The sequence below is a fragment of the Scyliorhinus torazame genome, chromosome 2 (genome assembly GCF_047496885.1).
Source record: "Scyliorhinus torazame isolate Kashiwa2021f chromosome 2, sScyTor2.1, whole genome shotgun sequence".
NCBI lineage: Eukaryota > Metazoa > Chordata > Chondrichthyes > Carcharhiniformes > Scyliorhinidae > Scyliorhinus > Scyliorhinus torazame.
In genome coordinates this window covers 359,367,914-359,393,798 of record NC_092708.1, presented here as the reverse complement: position 1 = coordinate 359,393,798, position 25,885 = coordinate 359,367,914, and the positions used below count along the sequence as shown (strand labels likewise).

General features: G+C 42.6%; 1 protein-coding gene across 3 annotated transcripts in view; it reads left to right on the top strand.

Annotated features, from left to right (window-relative positions):
* atxn3 (ataxin 3) overlaps window positions 1-25,631 on the top strand; it is a 70,425-nt gene extending 44,794 nt beyond the window's left edge. For all 3 annotated transcript variants that reach the window (XM_072492242.1, XM_072492237.1, XM_072492249.1), the window contains 3 exons: window positions 9,989-10,121; window positions 12,145-12,218; window positions 22,879-25,631. In XM_072492242.1, coding sequence (XP_072348343.1) covers window positions 9,989-10,121; window positions 12,145-12,218; window positions 22,879-22,970 — 299 coding nt within the window. In that variant the 3' untranslated portion in view covers window positions 22,971-25,631. The remainder of the gene's footprint in view (window positions 1-9,988; window positions 10,122-12,144; window positions 12,219-22,878) is intronic.
* Window positions 25,632-25,885: the final 254 nt, after the last annotated feature.

Genomic DNA, 25,885 nt, shown 5'->3' with positions numbered 1-25,885 from the left:
TGGATTTAACTGTCTGCAAATTCCTTGCTTTTAGAAGTTATCGTTTGTATAGCCCCACTGATCTCTGGTAAACAAGGTTTCTGATATGGCCATTCGCACCTCAATGTCTCCTTAGACGCCTGCTAATCTTGTTACTGGGCAAATTACATCTCATTATTCCTCATAGATGTCTGTTAGTCATGTTCATTGTCTGTTATTTTGTTTTCATCTTGTGCTCACTGTTAACTTGGGTAATTTCCCAAAATCCTAACACATTCCCTCTTCTTAAATATGAAACGTCTTAATTTAAAAGACATTTTCATTCCTCAGACTGTTCTACCTTATCAACCATTACAAAGATTTAAGAGAATGTATTAACAATAAAATTATACCTTAGAGAATTTCGCCTCCCCCCAAAAGTTCCCAAAAGTCTCTTTATACGCGATAAAGCATTCGCAATAACATTCTCTCTCACTGCCACATGAATGATTTTTAAATTAAATGGTTTTAACAATGTGATTTTGATGCCCTTTCTATGAAAAACAAGACAATAGTAAATAACTATGCGTCCCATTGTTCTTTTTTCCCCCCATTTTCAATTAGAATAAATTTTGTGTTGCTATATTTCTACAGTTAGTATGTATTATTTGGACTGACAGTAGATTAAAATAGTTTTTATCCTTTGACACAGAAATGTACAAAAGAAGGTGATAGTCTTCACATCCCTGCATGGCTGGAATGAGAGCAAAGCTGTACTGTATACCGTATGTACATACAGTCTCGAAAGGGAGAGAGGTTTCATTACTGTGCTGTTCTAGAACTGATTCAGAAATAAAACATGAAAACTGTTTTTATTTTTATCTTGTTTGTAGTTTTAAAAAAAATCGAAGATTTATAGTTTCCTTAAAAAGTAGAATAAAGTAGTTTTGATCTAATCGCACTTGAAGTGTAATTATGTCTACATAAAATATTTTTCCAGATTAATGCAATGAGATCAACTCATGAAGGGAAATCAATGAGGTTTATCTCAAAATTGGAATAATCTATAATTGCAAAATAGGATTAGATGTCCTAGGTGAATGCCGAGAAGTAGCATAATGTAATTTCTCTTTTGACAACACTCTTGTCCCCATAATTACCAATCTACCTCCATAATTACCAATCCACAAACGCCAGAAGTTTCAAAGTCAGGAATTCCAGTGAATTTGTAGTCGGGCAACATAATTATAGAATTGTGCAAGACTATTATGGATGCTATTCGCCAATGGCACCTATGGCTCTCAAACAGTTATCCACTTAGTCCCCTTTCCCCAAATCCTTTTAAATGTGCTCTCTTTCATGTTTATCCGCTTCCCTTTTTATAAAAACATCTATTCTGTTTCCACCATTCTTTGAGTTTTAAGTAAAAGTCTCTAACTTCTTCCTTCATCTTTTTGTTGGTGATCTTAATTTCCCTTTCACCAGTTTTTCTTCCCTCATTAAAACCTCTCAAATTTGAATGCGCGTGTCAAATGGTCTTTGTCTTGTCTCTTCTAATGAAAAAGGCCCTTGTTTCTATAGCTTTTCCTTATAACTAGAGAAAGCCCTGAGAGGGTGGCACGGTGGTGCAGTGGTTAGCACTTCTGCCTCACGGCGCCGGGGACCCGGGTTGGATCCCGGCCTCGGGTCACTGTCCATGTGGAGTTTGCACACTCCCTGTGCCTGCGTGAGTCTCACCCCCACAACCCAAAGATGTGCAGGGTAGATGGATTGGCCACTCTAAATTGGCCCTTAATTGGAAAAAAAAATTGGGTGCTTTAAATTTAAGGGGAAAAAATGAAATCAACTCATATTCTGCAATATTTGCAGAATTTAACGCCATACATTTGACACAAATGTATTGTCTTCTAACCGCTGATTAAAAAGAAGCCTTTTAGTTTAATATGGAACTGACCCATTAAATATTCAAAATATGGAGCACTGGAGTTGTTGCATATGATGTTAAAAATTGTTAGGATATATTCAGAAGTCGTTGCTAACCAATGGCATCCATGCAGACCTAAGCAGAAAATGGGTGCTTTCATACAACAAGGCAAAATCTGATGCAAGTCACCTCAGCCCACACTTAAACACATTATAGCAAACATCAGCATGGTAGAGCATAACATGGAAAAATTGAAAAGAAAAATAGTGCTTTCCACAGAATATTCAGTGCATGGGACCTGTTTAATATCTGAACCTTTCGGAGTACTTGTAGTACCCATTACCCCTTTGTGTGGCAATGTGATGCGCCTTTTCAATGCAAGCAGTTCCACGGTAGATTTAATTAAATAGTTGGAGTATATCATGCTGTGATTGTCCAATCTGACGAATGCATTTTCACAAATGACTCACATTTTCTCAATTTTTAATTGGTAATGAAAATTTCTGATGTTGAAAATAAGGATTTAAATGATGTGTAAAATTATATTTTACAATAGTGATTAAATATATCCACTGAATTTTCCTTTAATACGTTCCATAAAGTTTTTATTTCAAGACCACAGAATTTCCCAGGCAGGAGGGAGAAACCATGTAACTATAGGCCCATCAATTTAATACCAGTTGTGGAAAAGTTACTGGAATCTATCATCAGAGACAGAATGGCTGAACATTTGGACAAGTATAAGTTGATCAGAGAGTCAGCATGGATTTATGAAGGGTAGGTTATGTATAGCTTATCCAGTTACATATTTTGAGGAAGCCACTAGCGTTGTGGATAGGGGAGAGTCTGTGAATGCTGTCCGTATGGACCGCCAGACGGCTTTGATAAGGGGACCAAAAAAATGCTGGAAATCTGAAATAACAGAAAATGCTGAAAACGCTCAGCAGGTTAGGCACCATCTGTGCAGAAAGGAACAAAGAATGTTTGATGTGGATGACCTACTAACTAAGATCAATGATCTGAACTGTTAACTTTTTATGTTTCTACTTGGCATTTGATAAGCAAATAAACAAAAATTGAAGTGCACGGAATTGTAGATAAGGTTGTGGCATTAGTTGATGATTGGTTGGGAAGATATGAGACAAAGTCGAGATACGAAGGGTTTGTTCTCTCATTGGCAGAATATATTTTCCAAGAATCGGTATATGAACAAATATTTTCACCATATATGCTAATGACTTGGTTGAAGGAAATGAGAATTACAGATTGAATAGTTGGGCAGACTTGAGGGGCATGAGTGATTTGGGGATGGCGTGGATATGGGGGTGCAGAGGGCTATGTTTCATTCATCTACCACTGCAGCCATTCGCTATTAGTAGCTTTTTCCTCTCCTCTCCATTCCATCTGAAAGGAAGGAAGAAAAATACATATAAACAAAAACAAGATTTAAGGGGGAGAAAAACAGAAAGGAAATAGTGAGAAACACAGCAGCTTAAAGACCGCAGAAGCCAGCGTGAGCGTGACCATATTATTTGACACCCAATATGCGATGCCATTGGAAATTGAATGACTACTCATCAAATAGACTCTGGATTTACGGGCAGTGTTATATTCTAACGTGTTATTTTTTTTCCCATTTGAATTAAAACAAACATTTCTTTTATAATTGATACCTAGAGAGCCTAATTTTGTTCACAGATTTCCTGGTGACTTACGATTATAGTATAAGCCCCTTATAGGCGTGGTTCAATCTGGTTACCTTTTAAATTTGGTTTAGTGAGATGATCACAAAGGAATTGCTATGTAGTGGTAAACTGGCAGAGTTCTTTAGGTTTGGTAGTACATCAAGAGTGACAGGTGAGTGCTTGGGTGCTGCAGGGAGGCTTGTTCTTTGCCGAGGATTAACTTTAGAATAATGTAGTAGAGAATAAAATGTCACTTTGTTTTTGGATTTAAATTACCAGTTGTTTGGCTCTTCATAGTACAGACTATTTTCCATTTATATAAGGTAGATTAAATGTTTTACATTTTTCAGAATTATTTTTGTAACTAATGACTGATTTGTTTTCATTACATTTGGGTCATGGTGCTTGTCTTATTGCCATTTAAGTAACCTGTGGGAAGCAATTAAAAGGAGCCTGAAAAGGAAGTGAAGGTGTACAATAGAGTCCATCTTTTCAAATAATTTTGGGTAAATCTGCAATTAAGGTTGTCATGCATTCCATAATAATGAAGAAACATTTTAGAATTGTTTTTGGCTATCACACTGTGGACGCTTCAAGTAATGCTTATAGATGAGAGGGTTATGATAGTACGGTTGAATTCTAAAATTATTTTTCACAGTGGTTTTCGCTGGAAGATGTTGCTAATATTCCCTATTGAGTAACAAATGACAGCGGATGCATCTGAGGTGGTGAAGGAAATAGTGGTCAGCGATGAAATTTTCAACGAGGTATTGGAATATTTGAAGATTCACTGAAATTGGCTAACTTTTTCTGTTATATTAGTTGGTGTAACAGGATATGTAAAGGAAGTGAGTTATTTCCTAAATGATGATTGAAGCGCTAACAGTAGCCCATAGCCTAAAATATGTTCCAACAATTCTGGTTCTTAAACATATTTTGATTAAAGCAAATGTAAGGGATACTACCATCAAAATTTGCAACGTTCAGACAATGCAACTGTACTGAATGATTTCGAAAAACCCCCACAAACGTTGGTTCCAAAATATCCTAAGTAAATTGAAAAATTGAAAACTGGATTTATAAAAAGAAAATTGTCCACATTGAGCAGTTTTTGAGGTCACTATGTTGCTAATTGTGTAAGGGGTTGTTCTATATGTTGGCATTGGGAAAACATTTGATAAGTTTGTTCACAAGTCATTTAGCTGAACTGAAAGCTTTTGAGGTTTTGGTAAAGGTGGTGAATTCGATACGTGTTTAAACAGGCAATAGGGAACAAAGAGAACGTATTAATGATCATTATGCAAATTGAGTGTCCTAACCATCCTGATGCAAGTTTGAGCTCTGCCTAAAATATCCGTTACTAATCTGTGCAGTGCTTTTCTAGGTAATCTGTAAAATTGTATTGTTGCAGTGCGGCCAGTACTAGATTTTGCAGAGGTTCTTACTGAACGCATGCAAAAGAATGGAGTCTGGCGGGAATGAATGTGGGATGCCTATTGCTGTTCAGAATATTTTACAGAATCACAAAATTTTACAGCACAGAAGGAGTCCTTTCAGCCCCTCGTGTTCCCACCAGCTCCTGAAAGAGCTACCTAGATAGTCCCATTCCTCAGCCCTATCTCTGTAGCCCTCTAAATTCATCACTTTCAAATATATATCCAGTTCCCTTTTGAAACCTCCTATGGAATCTGCCTCCACCACACTCCTAGGCAGCGCATTCCAAATCCAAGCAACTCTCCACTTGCCCGGCTGAGTCTAGGGACACCACTCTAGAAGCTCAAGACCATCCAGGATAAAGCAGCCTATTTCACAAACTCTATCCACAAACTCATTCCCTCCACCACCAACAAACAATGGCAGCAGTGTGTACCATCTACAAGATGCACTGCAGAAAGTCACCAAGGCTCCTTAGGCAGCACCTCCCAAACCCACAAACACTGCCATCTAGAAGGACAAGGACAGTAGATACCTGGGAACACCGCCACCTGGAAGTTCCTCTCCAAGTCACCATCCTGACTTGGAAATATATCACTGTTCCTTCACAGTCACTGGGTCAAAATCATGGAACCCCTTCCTAACAGCAGCATAGGTGTACCTACACCACTACAGCAATTCAAGAAGGCAGCTAACCACCACCTTCTGAGGGATAATAAATGCTGGTCGAGCCAGCAATGCCCACATCCCAATAAATGAGTTTTATTTTATTTTAATATTTTCAATTAAGTGGCAATTTAGCGTGGCCAATCCACCTACCCTGCACATCTTTGGATTGTGGGGGTGAGACCCATGCAGACATGGGGAGAATGTGCAAACTCTACACGGACAGTGACCCGGGGCTGGCATCGAACCTAGGTCCTCGGTGCTGTGAGGCAGCAGTGCTAACCACTGCGCCACCGTGCTGCCCTCAATAAATGAATTTTAAAGAAGCTACAGCAAGTAATGAGGAAGGCAAATAAAAAGTTGGCCCTCAATGCAAGTGAAGTAGAGTAGGGAAGTCGAACAATAGTTGTACAAGGCCGTAATAAGACCAGACGTAATGTGTGCAGTTTTGGTCTCGTTATTTAAGCAGGGATATAATTGCATTAGCAGCAGATCAGAGAAGGTTTATTCAGCTGGTTCCTAAAGGGGAAGTGTTGTCTTATGAGGAAAGAATGAGCAGGTTAGGCCTGTACTCATGGGAGTTTAGAAGAGTACAAGGTGATCTTATTAAAACACAAAGGATTGAGGGGACATGACCAGGTGGATGCTGGGAGGATGTTTCTGCTTGTGAGGGAGTCAAGAACAAGGGGTCAAAACAAGCAGTCTCCCATTTCAAGGGGGGGATGCGGAGGAATCTTTACTCTGAGGGTCGTTAGACATTGGAATTCTCTTCCCCCAGAAAGCCGTGGAGGCTGGGTCATTGACTATATTCAAGGTTAGATAGATTTTTAATGACAAGGGAGTTGAGAGTTATGGCTGGCAAGCAGGAGAGTGGAGTTAAGACCACAGTTGGATCAGTCGTGATTGTACTGAATGGCAGGAGCAGGCTTAAGGGGCTGAATGGCCTACTCCTCTTTCTTATGATCTTGTGGGACATTGTAAGGCAAAGAGAGTATAAATTGACCTGCATAATACATTCAGGAAAATGATACTTCCACTGTATAATGGGGAAAACCATACACGCACAGTGTTCAGCATTTGGTTACTGCACTAAAAGGGGCAATAGATAAAGAAATTGTTCTGGCTTTTCACCATTGAGCTATGAAGAGATGCCATAAGAACTCAACTTGCACTCATTGGAAAATTGTTAAAAGAATGTAATCTTAACCAAATCGATGAGGTCTCTGCTGGGTAGAATTTTGTTGTGAAAAACAGACGAAGGAAAACCAAATGCATGATTTAAAAAGGTCGCAAACTGAAATCTATTTATTTGTTCCTCTTTCAATGGCACATTTCTACCCCCAACAGCACCGCCAACACCTTGAAGAAATTGATACATTTCTGGTGTGCGGTATTTTCCTATTTTTGTGTTTCCTTTTCCATAGAATCCCTACAGTGCAGAAGGAGGCCATTCGGCCCATCAAGTCTGCATCGGCCCTCCGAAAGAGCTCCCCACGCAGGCCCAGCATCCCTGCACATTGATCATGGCCAATTCACATAACCTGTGGACATAACATCTTCGGACTGCGGAGGAAACCAGAGCAACCAGAGGAAACCCACACAGACCACATTGCACAGTCTCTCAAGGCCGGAATCAAACCCGGGTCCTTGGCGCTGAGAGGCAGCACTGCTAGCCACTGTGCCGCCAGATGACTATTTGCAGGTTGTTCTCCAGCTGATGTCAATTCTGTCCTCATCTGATGCAGTCCTACTCTTATTTGACCCCCTTCTGGTGGGAAACATTCAGGCCATTTGTTGAATTGCATCCCTCGAGTGTCCCTTTCCTCAGACTGAGATGAGCTAATTCAATTCAAACAAGGATACAAAGATCTAACTGGATCCTTTCTGAAAAAATTGCTTCATCACTATAGAGCTCAGTGATTATAGTCTCAGCAAACATCTTTATCTGCATTCAATCTTCACATACATTATCAGGCCTGGGTCTGACATTAAATAAAATGAAAAATGCAGGCTCACTGTTAGAATTGTTTTATTGTGCCTATATAAGGAGAAAGATGATCAGCCAGCATTGCAGCAACCCCAAGTTGAAGCCAGACAGCATATCCTTGTTGTCCTCTAATAAGTTCCACAATCTCAGCCTGTTTATCAAAGCAGTTTGCTATCACAGCCTATTTCCCGACTGAGTAACAAGGTTTAATAGGCCAGACAGACTTCTGGATACTTTCTGTGCCTCGATACTTTTTTTAATGCTAATTTCCTGCCCTTTCCCTATTTGAGCTTCTCATGGCATGCATGGTCTAAGTCCGAAAGGGTGCTGAAACCAATATCTCAGACGTGCAATTTCCGTTCAGTTTCCTCATGGATGAGATTGCAATTTAATTTTCCTGCAACTTTCTCATAAAATTGATTTAGTTTTATTGTAGTTTTGCCATTGTGGATATGCAGATGTGCAAATGCGTTCTGGGGAGTATGTTTGCTTGTCAAACTTCATTCAGAAACAATATATAACAATATATAAGTAGTGACAATCTGAAGTGTTTTGGAACAAATCTCTAATTGTTGTACGTTTAATTATTTTGTTTTCAATTCAGATGTTTCAGAAATGGCAAAAGCAAGGTATAACAAAAGCATGTTAGATTTACAGTTCAGGAAGTGAACTGACTGGCCTGGGAATGCATGCTAATGAGCTATGTCAATTAGATTAAGTACTGTCATCAGAGGGGGGGTGTATTCAGTGATCTGGTTGGCATAACATAAACAATAGGTCCCAAAGGGAGATGAAAATGATCCTGAATCACGGGGTAAGTCAGATGGGCTAACTGGCCGTCCACATTTCTATAGGTATTTAATTACTTTGTCATGAGCAGAACAGCCTACCTTGACCTGATTCCATAAATTACACAGGATTGGGAAACACAAACACAAATGATGAAATTGTGAAATACAAATAGAAAATGGTGGAAATGCATGGCAGATTCATCATCTTAAAGAGACATTTCACATGGAGGCCTTTTTGTTGGAACTATTTATCATTAGGAAACCCATCCACTAGAATGCATTTGTTTACTGTTTAACTCAAGGTAAATTGGGGTTTCCAAATGGAACAAATCATTCCCCTGAATGGAATTAGTGAGTAAAATTAAGCTTTTGTATTCTACAGCAGTAAGTGGATTTTGCTTTTAAAGGGTATTAATCAGGCACTCCACTGAGTTGGGATTTTCCCCTGGACCTATTTGCCAAATGTGACAACTGTACATGTGTTGGTATCTCATTTTTGAAAATGTTTACATTTATCTCCCCTCAGTGGAGACCTCTTTTAATTTTGTGGATTGCACTCCAGTAATTTCTCAAATTCTTTGATTGCTCATTGGGTAAATGTCATGTCGCGTGTGACTGAATTGCTTGGACCAAGAAGATTTCAGTTTTACTCGCTCACTTAGTTACCTGAATTGAGCCAGGGGAGCAGTTAATTGCTGAAAAAGCTAGGAAGGAGGGAAAGTAACTGAATGGCAATCCAGTGACTACCTCTGGAAGTGTGTGTTTGTGAATATTGGATGGGTACAGATTTGGATTTGACGGTGATGCCACACCCACAATTGACATTCCCTGTCAGTCGTGTGCGTGAATACTGGTTCAGTCACTGCCTCTATATGAAGGATGGGTAAAAAGGCAGGGTGGATGTATCTTTTCACATGTTGACTGGCAAAGATTAACCTTTGTAATAAACTAACGGCAAAATAAGAGCCCTGCCACCACATGCAGTAACTCAACGTCATTTTTATCTTGAGTATAGAATTCTGGTGTTTCACCAATACCGTCATTTAAGCTATCATTTTAGCCATTGTAATGATCGTGTGCAGAAGTATCTGGAGTCTAGTGGAACCACTGAGGTTCCCAATCTGCAATGCTGCAGCCTTCTTTGAAAAGCACTGGTACCACAGTGCATGAGATGACCATTGTGTCGTGCCTTTCAGTGGTAAGCTTTACCAAGATTTCCAACATGGAAAATGCCCAGCCTGATGAGTAGATGTGAAACGCCATGTTTTTTTCTCCAAAAGGGGTAAGAACAGTTTGATCTGCTCACTGTCATGACAATGGCAGAGATGTTGGGGCAGATCATGCAGCCACTCTTTCCCATCAAGAATGTTGCCACAGGGACCTAAAGAGGCAAAGAACTACTTGAACGCAGTAAATATAATGGGGGGGGTTGAAACACTTTTGTAGCTTTGGTTCATTCTCAAACGTCACAATTGAAATGTAGCATTTTAAGCATTTTAGTTGATTCACTTTTAATCAGGCTGTCATCTTAATGAATCTCTAGGTTTTGGACCAGGGACAGAAGATTCAGAAGTGACTTCATCTCAGAACCATCTTGCACAGTCTTCGAGAACAAATCAAACTGAAACTCCTACAGCAGAGGAAATACGAAGACGGAGGCAAGCATACTTTGAGAGGCAAGCAGACCACAGATTATTACCACTCCAAAGCTTGGTTTAATGTCCACGATAGAATATCTGTGACTTTGACCCTTTGAGGACCTCATATCTTTACACTTTCACAGTATTAATATATGTCAGTTTTTCTGAAGCTTTTTTATTCTTGTTTAATATTGAATTTGCAAATGTATTTATTTTGATTAACTTTTGTGCTCCTTGAAGCGAGAACTGGAAATTTCATTTGAGTCATCAGTGGCAGCAGCATTGAGCACTTGCCAGTCAGATATATACCATCAGCTACAGTCGAAAGTAGCTTGTTTGCTCCCTATCTCTACTCTCGTCCCGGCTATTACTTAACCCTAGTCAATACTTTAACAAATAAGAGAAAATACTGGAAATATTCAGCAGGTCAGACAACATCTGTGGAAAGAATTAACATTCCTCTTTCACAGCTGCTGCCTGACATGCTGAGTATTGGCAGCATTTTCTGTTTTTATTGCAGATTTCCAGCTTCTGCAGTATTTTGTTTTTGGCTTACTTTCAAAGTTTGAATGGTGTTCAATTTCTTCTAGCCATCTGAGTGAAATTACATACGATCAAGATTAGGTCATTGTGCCTGTTCTGTACTCATTTGTTAGCTGTGGTAACTCTAGTTTTCCACTTCTAATTCCCTACCCTCCATATGCCTTAATACATCACCTTCTAAAATAATTATCCACCTTCGTTTTCAATCTTCAGTTGATTCTGCATCTATGGCTTTTTTGGGGCTTTGCAGTCACATGGCTTTTTAGAACGTTACAGCGCAGTACAGGCCCTTTGTGTGAAGAAATGATTCCTGGATTTGCTTTTAGTCAACTTGATTTCAATTCAAATACCTTGTTACACGTTCCTTTCTAATATTTTAAACTCTTCAATTAGATAATCCCTCAACTTCCTCATTGCCAAAGCATATTATTCATCGTCTAATTTCTCATAGCTAAGTCATTTCACCCCAGCCATCATCTTGTGAATTGTTGCTGGGTTCCTTTCAAGGTCAGTTTATTACCAGATTGGATGCCAAAGACTGACCACACTATTCCAAATGGAGGCAAGTCAATGGAATAATACTTTGTAATTTGAAATTTTGCACTTATGGAAGAAGCCTGGCATCCTTTTGTCCCTTTCTATCATTTTTGCACTTGTCTGTCTGCTTTAATGACTTAGATACTTGCATCTCTAAATCTCTTTATCCATTTATTCCTTCTCGCATGCAGCAAGACCAGACTTGGGATGATAGGTGACAGGTTACAAATGTCAGACAATAACATCTCCAACAGGGGAGAGCAGGTCAGATGCTGGGAATTCTGTGATGAGATTCCCAAAAGCTGTCCACGATTTACAAGGCACAAGCCAGGAGTGTGATATTCTGTCCACTTGCCTGGTTGAGTGCAAATCCAACTACACTCGAGAAGCTCAACACCATCCAGGACAAAGCAGTTGGCTTTGGCCATCCACTAACTTAAATCTTCACTCCCTTCACTACTGGTGCAAAGTGGCTGTTGTGTGCATTGCCTGCAGTATGCAGTGCAGCAAAGACGCTTTCGACAGTACCCTCCAAACCCATGATTTGCATCACCTTGAACGACGAGGGCAACAGATGCATGAAACGACTACTACCTGCACGTTTCCGTCCATGCCACGACCATCCCAATTTATATGTCACCATTTCTTCAGTAGCGAATTAAAATCCAGGGACACCCTCCCTAACTGCATTGTAGACATACAAGCACCAGATGGGCTACAATGGTGAAAGAAGGGGGCTCACCACCACTTGAAAGAGCAATCAGAGAAGAGTAACAAATGCTGGCAACAATGCTAACCACTGTGCTACCGTGCCACCCATAACATATATATCACTTCTTGCATGTGAAAACAATAATATTGGTCACAGGTAATTCAACCCAGTAGAGAATGCCTGGCCAAAAGCAGCGCAAGCAGCGAAACTACTTTGTGCAGGTACTGATAGGCTTATTATACAATGTATATATTTTGTTCCCACCAGAAAGCAACATGTACAACCAGAAATTTCAGATCAAGCAGAAAAACAAAGCTCTACAATACTAAAGACAAGTTCAGGTATGTTTCTGATCTTTTAATTCTACTGAATGAACAATGTAAGATACATATATTTTGTTATATGCTGCCTACCCATCAAGCTTTGCTTTTGTAAAGCTTGTCATCCTTGTTAATAAAATCCTGCGTACAAATTAGATCATGAGGAAATCTGCGGAGCCAAGATGTAGGTTTATAATTTCAGTTTTTCTGTAAGCACCAATGGAGTTGATACTGATAGTATGCACCATATTCTACTAATATCACAAGTGATTACAACAACTTCATAACACCTCTAGCATAGAGTCCTAAGGCACATGACAGGAGCGAAAAATAAAATTTGGCACTGAGCCACATAGCAAGATATGAAGAGGACCAAATGCTCAGTCAGAGGTAGGTTTAACGGAACATATGGCATGTGGTAAGTAACTAGAGGGGCACAGCAGAGATGAGTACAATTCATATCAATGATTTGGATGTGCAAACCGAATATAAGTTTCCATGTTTGCTAATGACACAAAACTAGGTGGGAATGTGAGTGGTGAGGAGGATGTAAAGAGACTTCAAGATGATTTAGACAAGTTGAGCGAATGGGCAAATACATGGCTGATGCAATATAACATGGATAAGTGTGAAGTTATCCACTTCGGTAGGAAAAATAGAATGGTAGACTATTATTTAAATGGCGATGGATTGGGAAATGTTGATGTACAAAGGGGCCTGGGTGTCCTCGTACACCAGTCACTGAAAGCAAGCAGTTAGGAAGAGAAATGGTACGTTGGCCTTCATTGAAAGAGGATTTGAGTACAGCAGCAAAGATGTGTTCCTGTAGCTGTACAGGACCTTGGTGAGACGACTGCTGGAATATAATGTACAGCTTGACCTCCTTATCAAAGAAATGATATATATGCATAGCAGGAGTGCAGCAAAGGTTACCAGACTGATTGCTGGGAAGGCAGGATTGTCATATGAGGAGTGATTGGGTCGACTGGGCCTGTATTCACTGGAGTTTAGAAGACTGAGAGGGAATATCATTGAATCATATAAAATTGTGACAGAGCTGGACAGACTGGGTGCAGAGATGATGTTTCCCCTGGCTGGGGTATCTAGAACAAGAGGTTACAAACTCAGGATGTGAAGTAGACCATTTAGGACTGAGATGAGGAGAAATATATTTAAGAAGGAAATAGATCGATTTCTAGACGGGGGCAGAGACTTTTAGGGATGGAATTCCAGAGCTTTTGGAATAATGAAAATTGCAATTGCTCAAGAGGCCAAAATTAAAGAGGAGTGAAGATTTCTCAGGGTTGTGGTGCTGAAGGAGCTATGTGCCGAAAGCTAGTGATTCCAAATAAACCTGTTGGACTTTAACATGTGTTGTAAGACTTCTTATTGTACCCACCCCAGTCCAACGCTGCCATCTCCACAACGTGGGATGTCATTTGTGACTTTGACAAGAGCTGTTTTGGTACTTTGTCAGGGGTAGACACCTAATTGAAAGGATTCAAAAGCGGAGTTTTAGGAGATTAGGGCATGGATGTAGGTGACCACACGTTCAAGTACTTTTGAAAAGAAATAGAGATTGGAGATGAGGCAGTTATTTCTTATGAGGCGAGGGATGATGATAGTTGATAAGAACACCAAAACTAGGTGCAGATTTAGGTCATTCAGCCCCTCAAGCCTGCTCTGACATTCAATAAGATCATGGCTGATCTGATTGTGACTCAGCTCCACTTTGTTTTCTGCCTCTCCAGAACCCTTGACTCCCTTGTTCATCAAGAATCTATCTAACTCGAGCCAGAGGGCGGCAGAATGTAAATAGGGGAAATTAAGGGAAGGACAAGACAAACCTTTTTGTATAATATAGTAGATAAACACGGCCAACAATGTACATAGCTTTATAAATTTTGAAAATTTAAAAAAAAATCTAACTCAGTCCCCACGGCTCCCTGGGGAAGAGAATTCCACAGACTAACAACCCTTAGAAAAATATTTTGTCTGAAATGGGAGACCCATAATTTTTTAACTGTTCCCTGGCTCTCGACCCCTCCTCCCACACCCCACTCAAAGGGAAGCATTCTCTCAGCCATCCACCCTGTCAAGTCCCTTCAGGATCTTCTGTTTCAACAAGATTATCTCTCATTTTTTCCGACCTCGGCTAACTGTCTGTGGAGTTTGCACATTCTCCCCTCTCCGTGTCTGTGTAGCTTTCCTCCGGGTGCTCCGGTTTCCTCCCACAGTCCAAAGATGTTTCGGTTGGGTTACGGGGGATTGGGATTACGTAGGATGGTCTTTCAAAGGGTCGGTGCAAATTCAATGGGATGAATGGCCTCATTCTGCATTATGGATTCTATGACCTCTACGTCCCAGGAATCAGATTAGTGAACCTTGTCTGAACTGCTTCCAATGCAATTATATGCTTTCTTAATTAAGGAGACCAAAACTGTACACAGTACTCCAGATGTGGTCTCACCAGCGCCCTGTACAACTGTAGCAAAACTTCCCTACTTTTTATACTTGATTCCGACAACTTTCTGTTTGTCTTCCTAATCAATTGCTGCATCTATTGTGATTCATGTAGCAGGACACACACACCTCTGTACTGAAAAAGAGGGAGATAGCATCTGAAGAGAATGAACTAGAGAACATAGAAAAATACAGCACAGAACAGGTCCTTCGGCCCACGATGTTGTGCCGAACCTTTGTCCTAGATTAATCATAGATTAACATTGAATTTACAGTGCAGAAGGAGGCCATTCGGCCCTTTGAGTCTGCACCGGCTCTTGGAAAGAGCACCCTACCCAAACTCAACACTTCCACCCAACACCAAGGGCAATTTGGACATTAAGGGCAATTTATCATTGGCCAATTCACCTAACCCGCACATCTTTGGACTGTGGGAGGAAACCGGAGCACTCGGAGGAAACCCACGCAGACACGGGGAGGACGTGCAGACTCCGCACAGACAGTGACCCAAGCCGGAATCGAACCTGGGACCCTGGAGCTGTGAAGCAATTGTGCTATCCACAATGCTACCGTACTGCCCTTGAGAACAAATAAATCTACACTATCATTTTACTGTAATCCATGTACCTATCCAATAGCTGCTTGAAGGTCCCTAATGTTTCCGACTCAACTACTTCCACAGGCAGTGCATTCCATGCCCCCACTACTCTCTGGGTAAAGAACCTACCTCTGATATCCCTCCTATATCTTCCACCTTTCACCTTAAATTTATGTCCCCTTGTAATGGTTTGTTCCACCCGGGGAAAAAGTCTCTGACTGTCTACTCTATCTATTCCCCTGATCATCTTATAAACCTCTATCAAGTCGCCCCTCATCCTTCTCCGTTCTAATGAGAAAAGGCCTAGCACCCTCAACCTTTCCTTGTAAGACCTACTCTCCATTCCAGGCAACATCCTGGTAAATCTTCTTTGCACCTTTTCCAAAGCTTCCACATCCTTCCTAAAATAAGGCGACCAGAACTGTACACAGTACTCCAAATGTGGCCTTACCAAAGTTTTGTACAGCTGCATCATCACCTCACGGCTCTTAAATTCAATCCCTCTGTTAATGAACGCGAGCACACCATAGGCCTTCTTCACAGCTCTATCCACTTGAGTGGCAACTTTCAAAGATGTATGAACATAGACCCCAAGATCTCTCTGCTCCTCCACATTGCCAAGAACTCTACCGTTAACCCTGTATTCCGCATTCATATTTGTCCTTCCAAAATGGACAACCTCACACTTTTCAGGGTTAAACTCCATCTGCCACTTCTCAGCCCAGCTCTGCATCCTATCTATGTCTCTTTGCAGCCGACAACAGCCCTCCTTACTATCCACAACTCCACCAATCTTCGTATCGTCTGCAAATTTACTGACCCACCCTTCAACTCCCTCATCCAAGTCATTAATGAAAATCACAAACAGCAGAGGACCCAGAACTGATCCCTGCGGTACGCCACTGGTAACTGGGATCCAGGCTGAATATTTGCCATCCACCACCACTCTCTGATTTCTATCGGTTAGCCAGTTCGTTATCCAACTGGCCAAATTTCCCACTATCCCATGCCTCCTTACTTTCTGCATAAGCCTACCATGGGGAACTTTATCAAATGCTTTACTAAAATCCATGTACACTACATCCACTGCTTTACCTTCATCCACATGCTTGGTCACCTCCTCAAAGAATTCAATAAGATTTGTAAGGCAAGACCTACCCCTCACAAATCCGTGCTGACTATCCCTAATCAAGCAGTGTCTTTCCAGATGCTCAGAAATCCTATCCTTCAGTACCCTTTCCATTACTTTGCCTACCACCGAAGTAAGACTAACTGGCCTGTAATTCCCAGGGTTATCCCTAGTCCCTTTTTTGAACAGGGGCACGACATTTGCCACTCTCCAATCCCCTGGTACCACCCCTGTTGACAGTGAGGACGAAAAATCATTGCCAACGGCTCTGCAATTTCATCTCTTGCTTCCCATAGAATCCTTGGATATATCCCGTCAGGCCCGGGGGACTTGTCTATCCTCAAGTTTTTCAAAATGCCCAACACATCTTCCTTCCTAACAAGTATTTCCTCGAGCTTACCAATCTGTTTCACACTGTCCTCTCCAACAATATCGCCCCTCTCATTTGTAAATACAGAAGAAAAGTACTCGTTCAAGACCTCTCCTATCTCTTCAGACTCAATACACAATCTCCCGCTACTGTCCTTGATCGGACCTACCCTCGCTCTAGTCATTCTCATATTTCTCACATATGTGTAAAAGGCCTTGGGGTTTTCCTTGATCCTACCCGCCAAAGATTGTTCATGCCCTCTCTTAGCTCTCCTAATCCCTTTCTTCAGTTCCCTCCTGGCTATCTTGTATCCCTCCAATGCCCTGTCTGAACCTTGTTTCCTCAGCCTTACATAAGTCACCTTTTTCCTCTTAACAAGACATTCAACCTCTCTTGTCAACCATGGTTCCCTCACTCGACCATCTCTTCCCTGCCTGACAGGGACATACATATCAAGGACACATAGCACCTGTTCCTTGAACAAGTTCCACATTTCACTTGTGTCCTTCCCTGCCAGCCTATGTTCCCAACTTATGCACTTCAATTCTTGTCTGACAACATCGTATTTACCCTTCCCCCAATTGTAAACCTTGCCCTGTTGCACGTACCTATCCCTCTCCATTACTAAAGTGAAAGTCACAGAATTGTGGTCACTATCTCCAAAATGCTCCCCCACTAACAAATCTATCACTTGCCCTGGCTCATTACCTAGTACTAAATCCAATATTGCCCCTCCTCTGGTTGGACAATCTACATACTGTGTTAGAAAAGCTTCCTGGACACACTGCACAAACACCACCCCATCCAAACTATTTGATCTGAAGAGTTTCCACCCAATATTTGGGAAGTTAAAGTCGCCCATGACTACTACCCTATGACTTCTGCACCTTTCCAAAATCTGTTTCCCAATCTGTTCCTCCACATCTCTGCTACTATTGGGGGGCCTATAGAAAACTCCTAACAAGGTGACTGCTCCTTTCCTATTTCTGACTTCAACCCATACTACCTCAATAGGGTGATACTCCTCGAACTGCCTTTCTGCAGCTGTTATACTATCTCTAATTAATAATGCCACCCCCCCACCTCTTTTACCACCCTCCCTAATCTTATTGAAACATCTATAACCAGGGACCTCCAACAACCATTTCTGCCTCTCTTCTATCCAAGTTTCCGTGATGGCCACCACATCGTAGTCCCAAGTACCGATCCATGCCTTAAATTCACCCACCTTATTCCTGATGCTTCTTGCGTTGAAGTATACACACTTCAACCCATCTCCGTGCCTGCAAGTACTCTCCTTTGTCAGTGTTCCCTTCCCCACTGCCTCATTACACGCTTTGGCGTCCTGAATATCGGCTACCTTAGTTGCTGGACTACAAATCCGGTTCCCATTCCCCTGCCAAATTAGTTTAAACCCTCCCGAAGAGTACTAGAAAACCTCCCTCCCAGGATATTGGTGCCCCTCTGGTTCAGATGCAACCCGTCCTGCTTGTACAGGTCCCACCTTCCCCAGAATGCGCTCCAATTATCCAAATACCTGAAGTCCTCACAATATTAGCTAAAGAGAGCGAGGAAGGGAAAGTGGGGTACTCAGCCGTTATGGGGAAATAGTGTCAAGAGGAAAGGACGTTGTTCTCATGGACAACACAAGCTTAGAGAGGGCAAGAGGGGAGATGGGAGAGGAAGTTGAAAGCTCCCAGCTATGACAGGGTTGAATCTTAGAAGAAGTTTGGCCAGGTGCGTTAATCAAAGTGAGATGCATGACATAGATACCTAATTATTTGGTCTCAATGTTTTTTTAAATTCTTTAAAAAAAAAAAAAAAAAAAAAATTTAGAGTACCCAATTCATTTTTCCCAATTAAGGGGCAATTTAGCGTGGCCAATCCACCTACCCTACACATCTTTGGATTGTGGGGGCGAAACCCACGCAAACACGGGGAGAATGTGCAAATTCCACACAGACAGTGACCCAGAGCCGAGATCGAACCTGGGACCTCAAAGCCGTGAGGCAGCAATGCTAACCACTGCACCACTGTGTTGCCCTTGGTCTCAATCTTAGTGACAAAGCATTCCACAAACGCCTTGCATATGTTTAGGTGAGGGTGGAGATGACGAGAAAGGGGTTTCAGAAGATGTTTACAGTGGAGAAAAGAAGCCAGGGGATATCTTTTCATTCCAGAATAATCTTGAAATAATCAGCAGTTCAGCAAACAAGGGCAGGACTCAATAGTGTTTTATGTGGTGAAGCCAGATCTGGTAATGAATGGTTCAGCCAGTTGTATGCCATATCTCGGTAACAAAGATGAGGGCCACACCAGGGGAACTGGCCAGAGAGTGTAATGGTTTTAATTGGAACTCGGACATCAAAAGCTAGAGGTAAGGGTGTGGCTGAGCATATCAGTAGCTGCAGAAATGTCATGGTGAAATGAGGGTCAAGGTTCGGTATTGGGAATTTATTGAGAAAATTAAATATCGGGAAAGTTGGAATTTTGAAAGTGCAGTTGTAAGTGGGTTTGGGAGGTGGATGTGGTTGGGAAGCAATACAAGGTGGTGATCAATTTGGCCTTCAGTGATTAGTATCTTTTTTTAAAAAATTCAAATTAAGGGGCAATTTAGCGTAGACACTGGGAGAATGTTCAGACTCCACACGGACGGTGACCCGGGGCTGGGATCGAACCCAGGCCTTTGATGTCGTGAGGCAGCAGTGCTAACCACTGTGCCACCGTGCTGCCCCATTGGTGATTAATATGATAAGACATGAGGTCACGTGAGATGGCAGGGTCAAGGTGGCAGCCATGAATACAGGGTGTCGAGTTCACATTGCGGGTGGTAAACTTTGAGGAGACACCGCATGATGAATTGAGATAGAATTGAATATATAGAGCCCCGATGGCGAGTGTGGTTACGAACCAGCGGAGGTCGGAGTACTTTTGGCTGTACTGGGGGATGAGACAGGGGTGCCCCTTATCCCCCTTGTTGTTTGCACTGGCAATTGAGCCGCTGGCCATGGCACTGAGGGAGTCCAGGAAATGGAGGGGATTGGTTCGGGGGGGGAAGAGGAACACCGGGTGTCGTTGTATGCCAATGACCTGTTGTATGTTGCGGATCCAGTGGAGGGGATGGCGGAGGTCATGCGGACCCTTAGGGAGTTTGGGGACATTTCGGGGTATAAACTTAACGTAGGGAAGAGTGAGATCTTTGTGGTGCACTCAGGGGACCAGAGTAGGGGGATAGACGAGTTGCCGCTGAAGAGAGCGGAAAGGAGCTTTCGGTACCTGGGGATCCAAGTAGCTAGGAGTTGGGGGGCCCTCCACAAACTTAATTTGATGCGGTTGGTGGAGCAGATGGAGGAGGATTTTAAAAGATGGGATATGCTGCCACTCTCTCTGGCGGGTAGGGTGCAGTCGGTAAAAATGACGGTCCTTCCGAGGTTTCTCTTTGTGTTCCAGTGCCTTCCCATTTTGATCCCCAAGGTCTTTTTCAAATGGGTAAGCAGGAGCATCGTGGGATTTGTGTGGGCGAATAAGACCCCGAGGGTGAAGAGGGTGTTTCTGGAGCGTAGCAGGGACAGGGGCGGGGGCTGGCGCTGCCGAATCTGTGTGGCTATTATTGGGCAGCCAATGTGGCGATGATCCGTAAGTGGGTATTGGAGGGAGAGGGGGCGGTGTGGAAGAGGTTAGAGATGGCGTCCTGTGTGGGCACGAGCCTGAGGGCGCTGGTGACTGCACCGCTGCCGCTCTCGCCGACAAGGTACACCACGAGTCCGGTGGTGGCGGCGACGCTGAAGATCTGGGGGCAGTGGGGGCGACACGGGCGAGGTGGGGGTCTCAGTTTGGTTCCTGATTCGGGAGAACCATTGGTTCGTCCCGGAAAGGATTGATGGGGGGTTACGGAGCTGGCATCCGGCAGGGATTAGAAGAATGGAGGACCTGTTCATCGATGGGACGTTTGCGAGCCTAGGGGCGTTGGAGGAGAAGTTTAGGCTACCCCCGGGAAACGCTTTCAGGTACATGCAAGTGAGGGCATTTGTGAGGTGGCAGGTGAGGGAATTCCCGCTGCTTCCGGCACGTGGGATTCAGGACAGGGTGATTTCGGGTGTATGGGTTGGAGAAGGCAAGGTTTCGGCGATTTATCAGGAGCTGCAGGAAGAGGAGGAGGCCTCGGTGGAGGAGTTAAAGGGCAAGTGGGAGGAGGAGCTTGGGGAGGAGATAGGTGAGGGTCTGTGGGCTGATGCCCTGAGTAGGGTTAATTCTTCCTCCACTTGCGCCAGGTTCAGCCTAATACAGTTCAAGGTTACTCTCAGAGCGCATATGACAGGGGTGTGGTTGAGTAGGTTCTTTGGAGTGGAGGACAGATGTGGGAGGTGCTCGGGGAGCCCGGCAAAGGACATCCATATGTTCTGATTGTGCCCAGCACTGGATGGGTTTTGGAGGGGTTTTGCGAGGACTGTGTCCAAGGTGGTGAATGCCTGGGTCAAGCCGAGCTGGGGATTAGCAGTATTTGGGGTATCAGACAAGCCGGGAGTGCAGGAGGCGAAAGAGGCCGGTATCCTGGCCTTTGCGTCCCTGGTAGCCCGGCGGAGAATTTTGCTACTATGGAAGGATGTGAAGCCCCCTAGTGTGGAAGCTTGGATCAATGACATGGCAGGGTTCATCAAGCTGGAGAGGATAAAGTTTGCCTTGCGAGGGGCTGTGCAGGGTTTCCTCAGGCGGTGGCAACCTTTCCTAGACTATCTAGCATTAGGAGGAGGTCAGCAGCAACAGCCCGGGGGTGGGGGGGTTTCTCTTGGGGTAGTGTTTGGGTTAAGGTGGGTTTTTTCTCCTATTTGTGCTTTTTACTGTTAGATGGAGGGTTACTGTATATGGGGGAAATCCAATGTATAATTTCTACTTGTGTTCTTGTTGCTTTCTTTTTGTTGGGGCGGAGGGGGGGTTTTGTTGAAAAATTTGAATAAATATATATATTTTTTAAAAGAGATAGAATTGAAAATGATTGAGGATATGTAGTTGCTCAGTACAGAGGCTGAGGGAGGAAAACGTCACTGTGAGAAACTGGTACTTGGACCATGCCCATTTGCTCTGCCCAGGCCATCATGGTGGCAAATTACATGTTGGTCTGTTCCCTTACTTATCTGGAACCCTCCTCCTTTTGATCATCTCCGGCGTGATCTACCTGAATGGTAACAGAATCCCATAGCGTGAACGATTAGCCGGGTATTTCCTGGCACTTGGAGCGCCGAAAAACACCACACTATCGAACGGCAATTTGGGGCCTCAGCGGAGTACGCGTGGCAGACGGCAGCACTTATTCCTGTTTTCTGCACTGAGGATCTCTGCTCGCCAGAACTCCTTAGTGCAGGGAAAATGGCATCCCGATCTCCCAACTTCCTCCTCCCCCACCAAGCTCCAACTCACCGTTAAGGGGGTCCTTGGGATCTGCTAACCCCCCTGCGCGCACATGACACCCCTGGGCCTGATTCCTGTTACGCCAAAAATGCCAGCTTGGCACTGCCAGCCTGGCATGTGGCAGTGCCCCTGCCATCTGGCAGTGCCATCATGCCTGAGTGGTCCCAGCAGTGTGCCACCCTGCCCAGAGGGCAAGCACCTCGAGGCCTCTGGTTCCCTTGAGAGATCTCCACGAGTACCGTTCTCTGGCCCCTGTTTGTGGGGACCAGCACTGTGAACGGTACTCACCCAAGGTCTCAAAGGCGAAGGGGATAGATCTGATAATGCACATTAGAGTGAGACTAGCTGATATGCAGATTTGCCAGAGGTGATTCACATCGCGTTAGATCTTGCGAGGTAATGCATGCCGGATTGATCCTGGAAGAGGATATCCTGGCATCTACCCGCTGCGCTGCTTTTTGGGTGCAACGCGACCGGCAGATCTCACCCTCATCTTGTTCCACTCGTCTTATCTCCTTTTCAAAATACGTACTCTCTACTTCCCACCCAAGTTTCTCGAATACCTTCACTGCTTTCCTCTTTCAGCCTCTGCATCAAGTGACATGTAGCTTTAAAAAAAAAAGCAGGCTTTTTAAAGGTATAGATGAGGGCACCCTTCCTTCATTGACTGATAAACGTGATACTTAAACCCAATTTTTTTCTCCCCTCTCAATAGCTAGCATGACTGAACGAGAACTGCCTCAAGCAGATGTGTTAAAATCGCTAGAAGCTGGTGCCAATGATAATTCAAAAGGGAAAGGAAGTTAATACGAAAATGAATCTACCAGCAATAACTGTGTTCCCATTGCTGATTCACTTGTACTACATTCCCCTTGTACTTCAACCACAAAGACAAATATACATGTTTTCAGTGAGAGCAAAGATTATGTTCACTCTTGATGCAAAGAGCATTGTGGCTGTCTTATGGGATCATTTGTGGTATAAAACTACAAGATTTTCAGTTTCTGGTCTTCAACTGTCGCACCTTATCTTCTGAAAAGCCCTCTTCATGCACAACTTAGTTGAGTAAATTACAGGAGAGAGTTAAAAGATTTTGCACCCATAAAAATCTTGTGTTTTTGGCAATTTGTGATTTAATTGTGCAACCAATGCTGAGATCTAAGAAGAAAAATATGTGGAAGTGTTTACTTTTTGAAAATATATTGGTTTAAATCCCTTAACTGTTGCCTATGTCAGAATCAGGTACATTTTAAACTTTGGACATGTCAAGGGAGATGGTATGCAACAAGCACTTGAGCTTTGTGGGGTTTATTTGAAGCTTGAAAGTTTGCAGAGCAGTTTTTGTTTTGGATGTTGACCTGGTCTTGCTATCTAAATGCTGTTTAATTGTTCTAACACAAAGTTCCTATTATGTTTAATGTGTAGCACATGCAGATTCTTTTTTCAGGCTTCGAATCTGCACTTTAACCTGTTAATTTCACTTTTGAGAAGATCGTACCCGGGAACATAAGTATAAAATGGAATTAGGTGAAATAAAGAAAACTGCACTTGAATAATCAATGTGAGGTCAGCTCTGTCTTTTAAAAAGGATATGGTTTCATATCAAGATATCCACTGGGGAATGTAAAAGAGTAGATGCTAGCTCTGTGCATTTTACTGATTGTATGCTGTATTCCTGATTGTATAATATAAACACAAGTCAAAATTGCTGTTTATTGAGATTTTTTGCTTACACTACATATTAATGTCTGTATGAAATTCATGTGTTTGTATGGACCAAGATAAAACAGTATAACCTGTTGCAATGTTTTATCCTGTCTTCTGCATGCTTTAAAAGTCTTAACCTCTGGCAGTTGAGAGTGGTTAATTGTCCTTCGCTCAAATTTAGGCCGCCTGAATAATTATGTAGCTACAGTAGCCTAGTGGATGTAGGACTGGAGGTAGAAATCAGGGATTCAATCCTGCTTTGGCATTTTGGAATTGCATTCAATACATCTGATAATGAGTGGGCTTCGACCAGGACAAATTGACCACAAGATAAAATTCAACTGGTTTTCTAATGACCTATGGGGAAGGAAGCCTACCTCCAGTCCTGGACCCTTAACATCCTCTGCCCAACTAGTGTGAGTAATAAATATTTCCTTACCCTTTGTTGCCCATATTCCAAGAACATGATATTAAATTGTAACGTGCATTTTTTTTAAAATTTGAGGAAAGAATGACTGCATTTTTATTGAATTCCCTCGTTAGTCCGAATGTTTTGACTTAACCTGGAGTACAGTATTGCAGGAGCCTTGCAGCACCACCTTGCAGTAAGTGGTATTCTTTGCACACTGATCTAAACCGTGCGTGTCAATATGGGTTGGGGCGGGGTGATGTGGTATGGGGAGCAGTGTGGCACAGTAGAATCATGGCTGAGATTAATTATCTGCATAGAAGGAAGCACACATCTTTGAGCAGGAGCCTGTGAAAGTGGTCAGAATGAGGCTCACTTTCATTGCCTTCCGCTTCTGCCGTCTATTATCTGGCCTGGGGACATCGGCTATTTGCAGCAGGCACATTGATTAGTTAATTCATCTCAATTAGGATGGCAAAGGCCAGCAATGGAACATGAGAACTTTCTGCTTTGTGGCAGTGCTAAATCGTGCACTACGGTTAACCATTGACTCACCAGGAAGCTTAGTATTTTCACTTCCAGCAAGAGACACATATTTGTCATAGAAAATTCTGTAAAAGGGCACCTTGACCAGATTCAGTCCTTAGACTGGGAAAAGTTACCTGATGTCAGTTGGTTTGACAACAGGCACAATCATTGACCTTTTGGAACCTAGAGTAACATGGAAAAAAACACTCAAATCCTCCTTGGCCTCTGAGGAGGAACAACCTGTTGCTGGTCAAGTTTCCAGGCTTATGGGAACAATCGCCTCTTGTATGAGGAACAAGGTGACTGATGCTTGTAGAATCTTACCTCAGTTGCAGTTGATGCTTTCAAGAAAGGAGAGCATGGAATAGAAAATGAAACCAAACCAGAACTTGCCTCTTTTTGCAACTTTGTGTGTTTTTAATAGTGTTGCCACCAATCTACAGCATAATTTGAAACTACTATAATCTCTGGCTATTTTATATATTTTTTAAATGCGGCAATGTTTTGAGTGTTTCCTGAAACAGTCGCAATACTTTTTATGTTGGTTGTATTTACTGAAGTTTGGATTTTAATTTCTCTGTAATAAAGGTTGCCTGCAGAAACACATTACGCAATGTTAACTCTGCTTCATTAAAAAAAATCTGAGAGCAAAGAATATTGGAAGAAACAGTCCTTTGCTATCTTGTTTCCCTTTGCCAAGGAGGTTTATGACGTAAAGTATGATTAATTGTGCTTTGCAATGCTTTTTGCGTGTGCACACTGGAGATTAGATGTGTTAGTCTCTAAAGTTGTCTCTGTGTATCAAATAAAGTTGCATTTTTGGAGCTGAGCGTGTGTGTTTAATTTGACACAGAGTGAACTACTGAATGAGTAATTTTTCTGTTCAGCCAGGAAGCGAGATGACGTAATGAAGTGATAAGCACTTCTGGGATATGTGCATGTTTTTGCTGGTTAAACGCTCAATTCTGTTCTTTTGAGATAATGAGCTGTCTGAATCTTAACTGTCTGGATTACTGAGACAATTTGCTGTGCAACTGTGAACAGAATTGGGGAACAGAAAACCGGGAAATCCAGATTT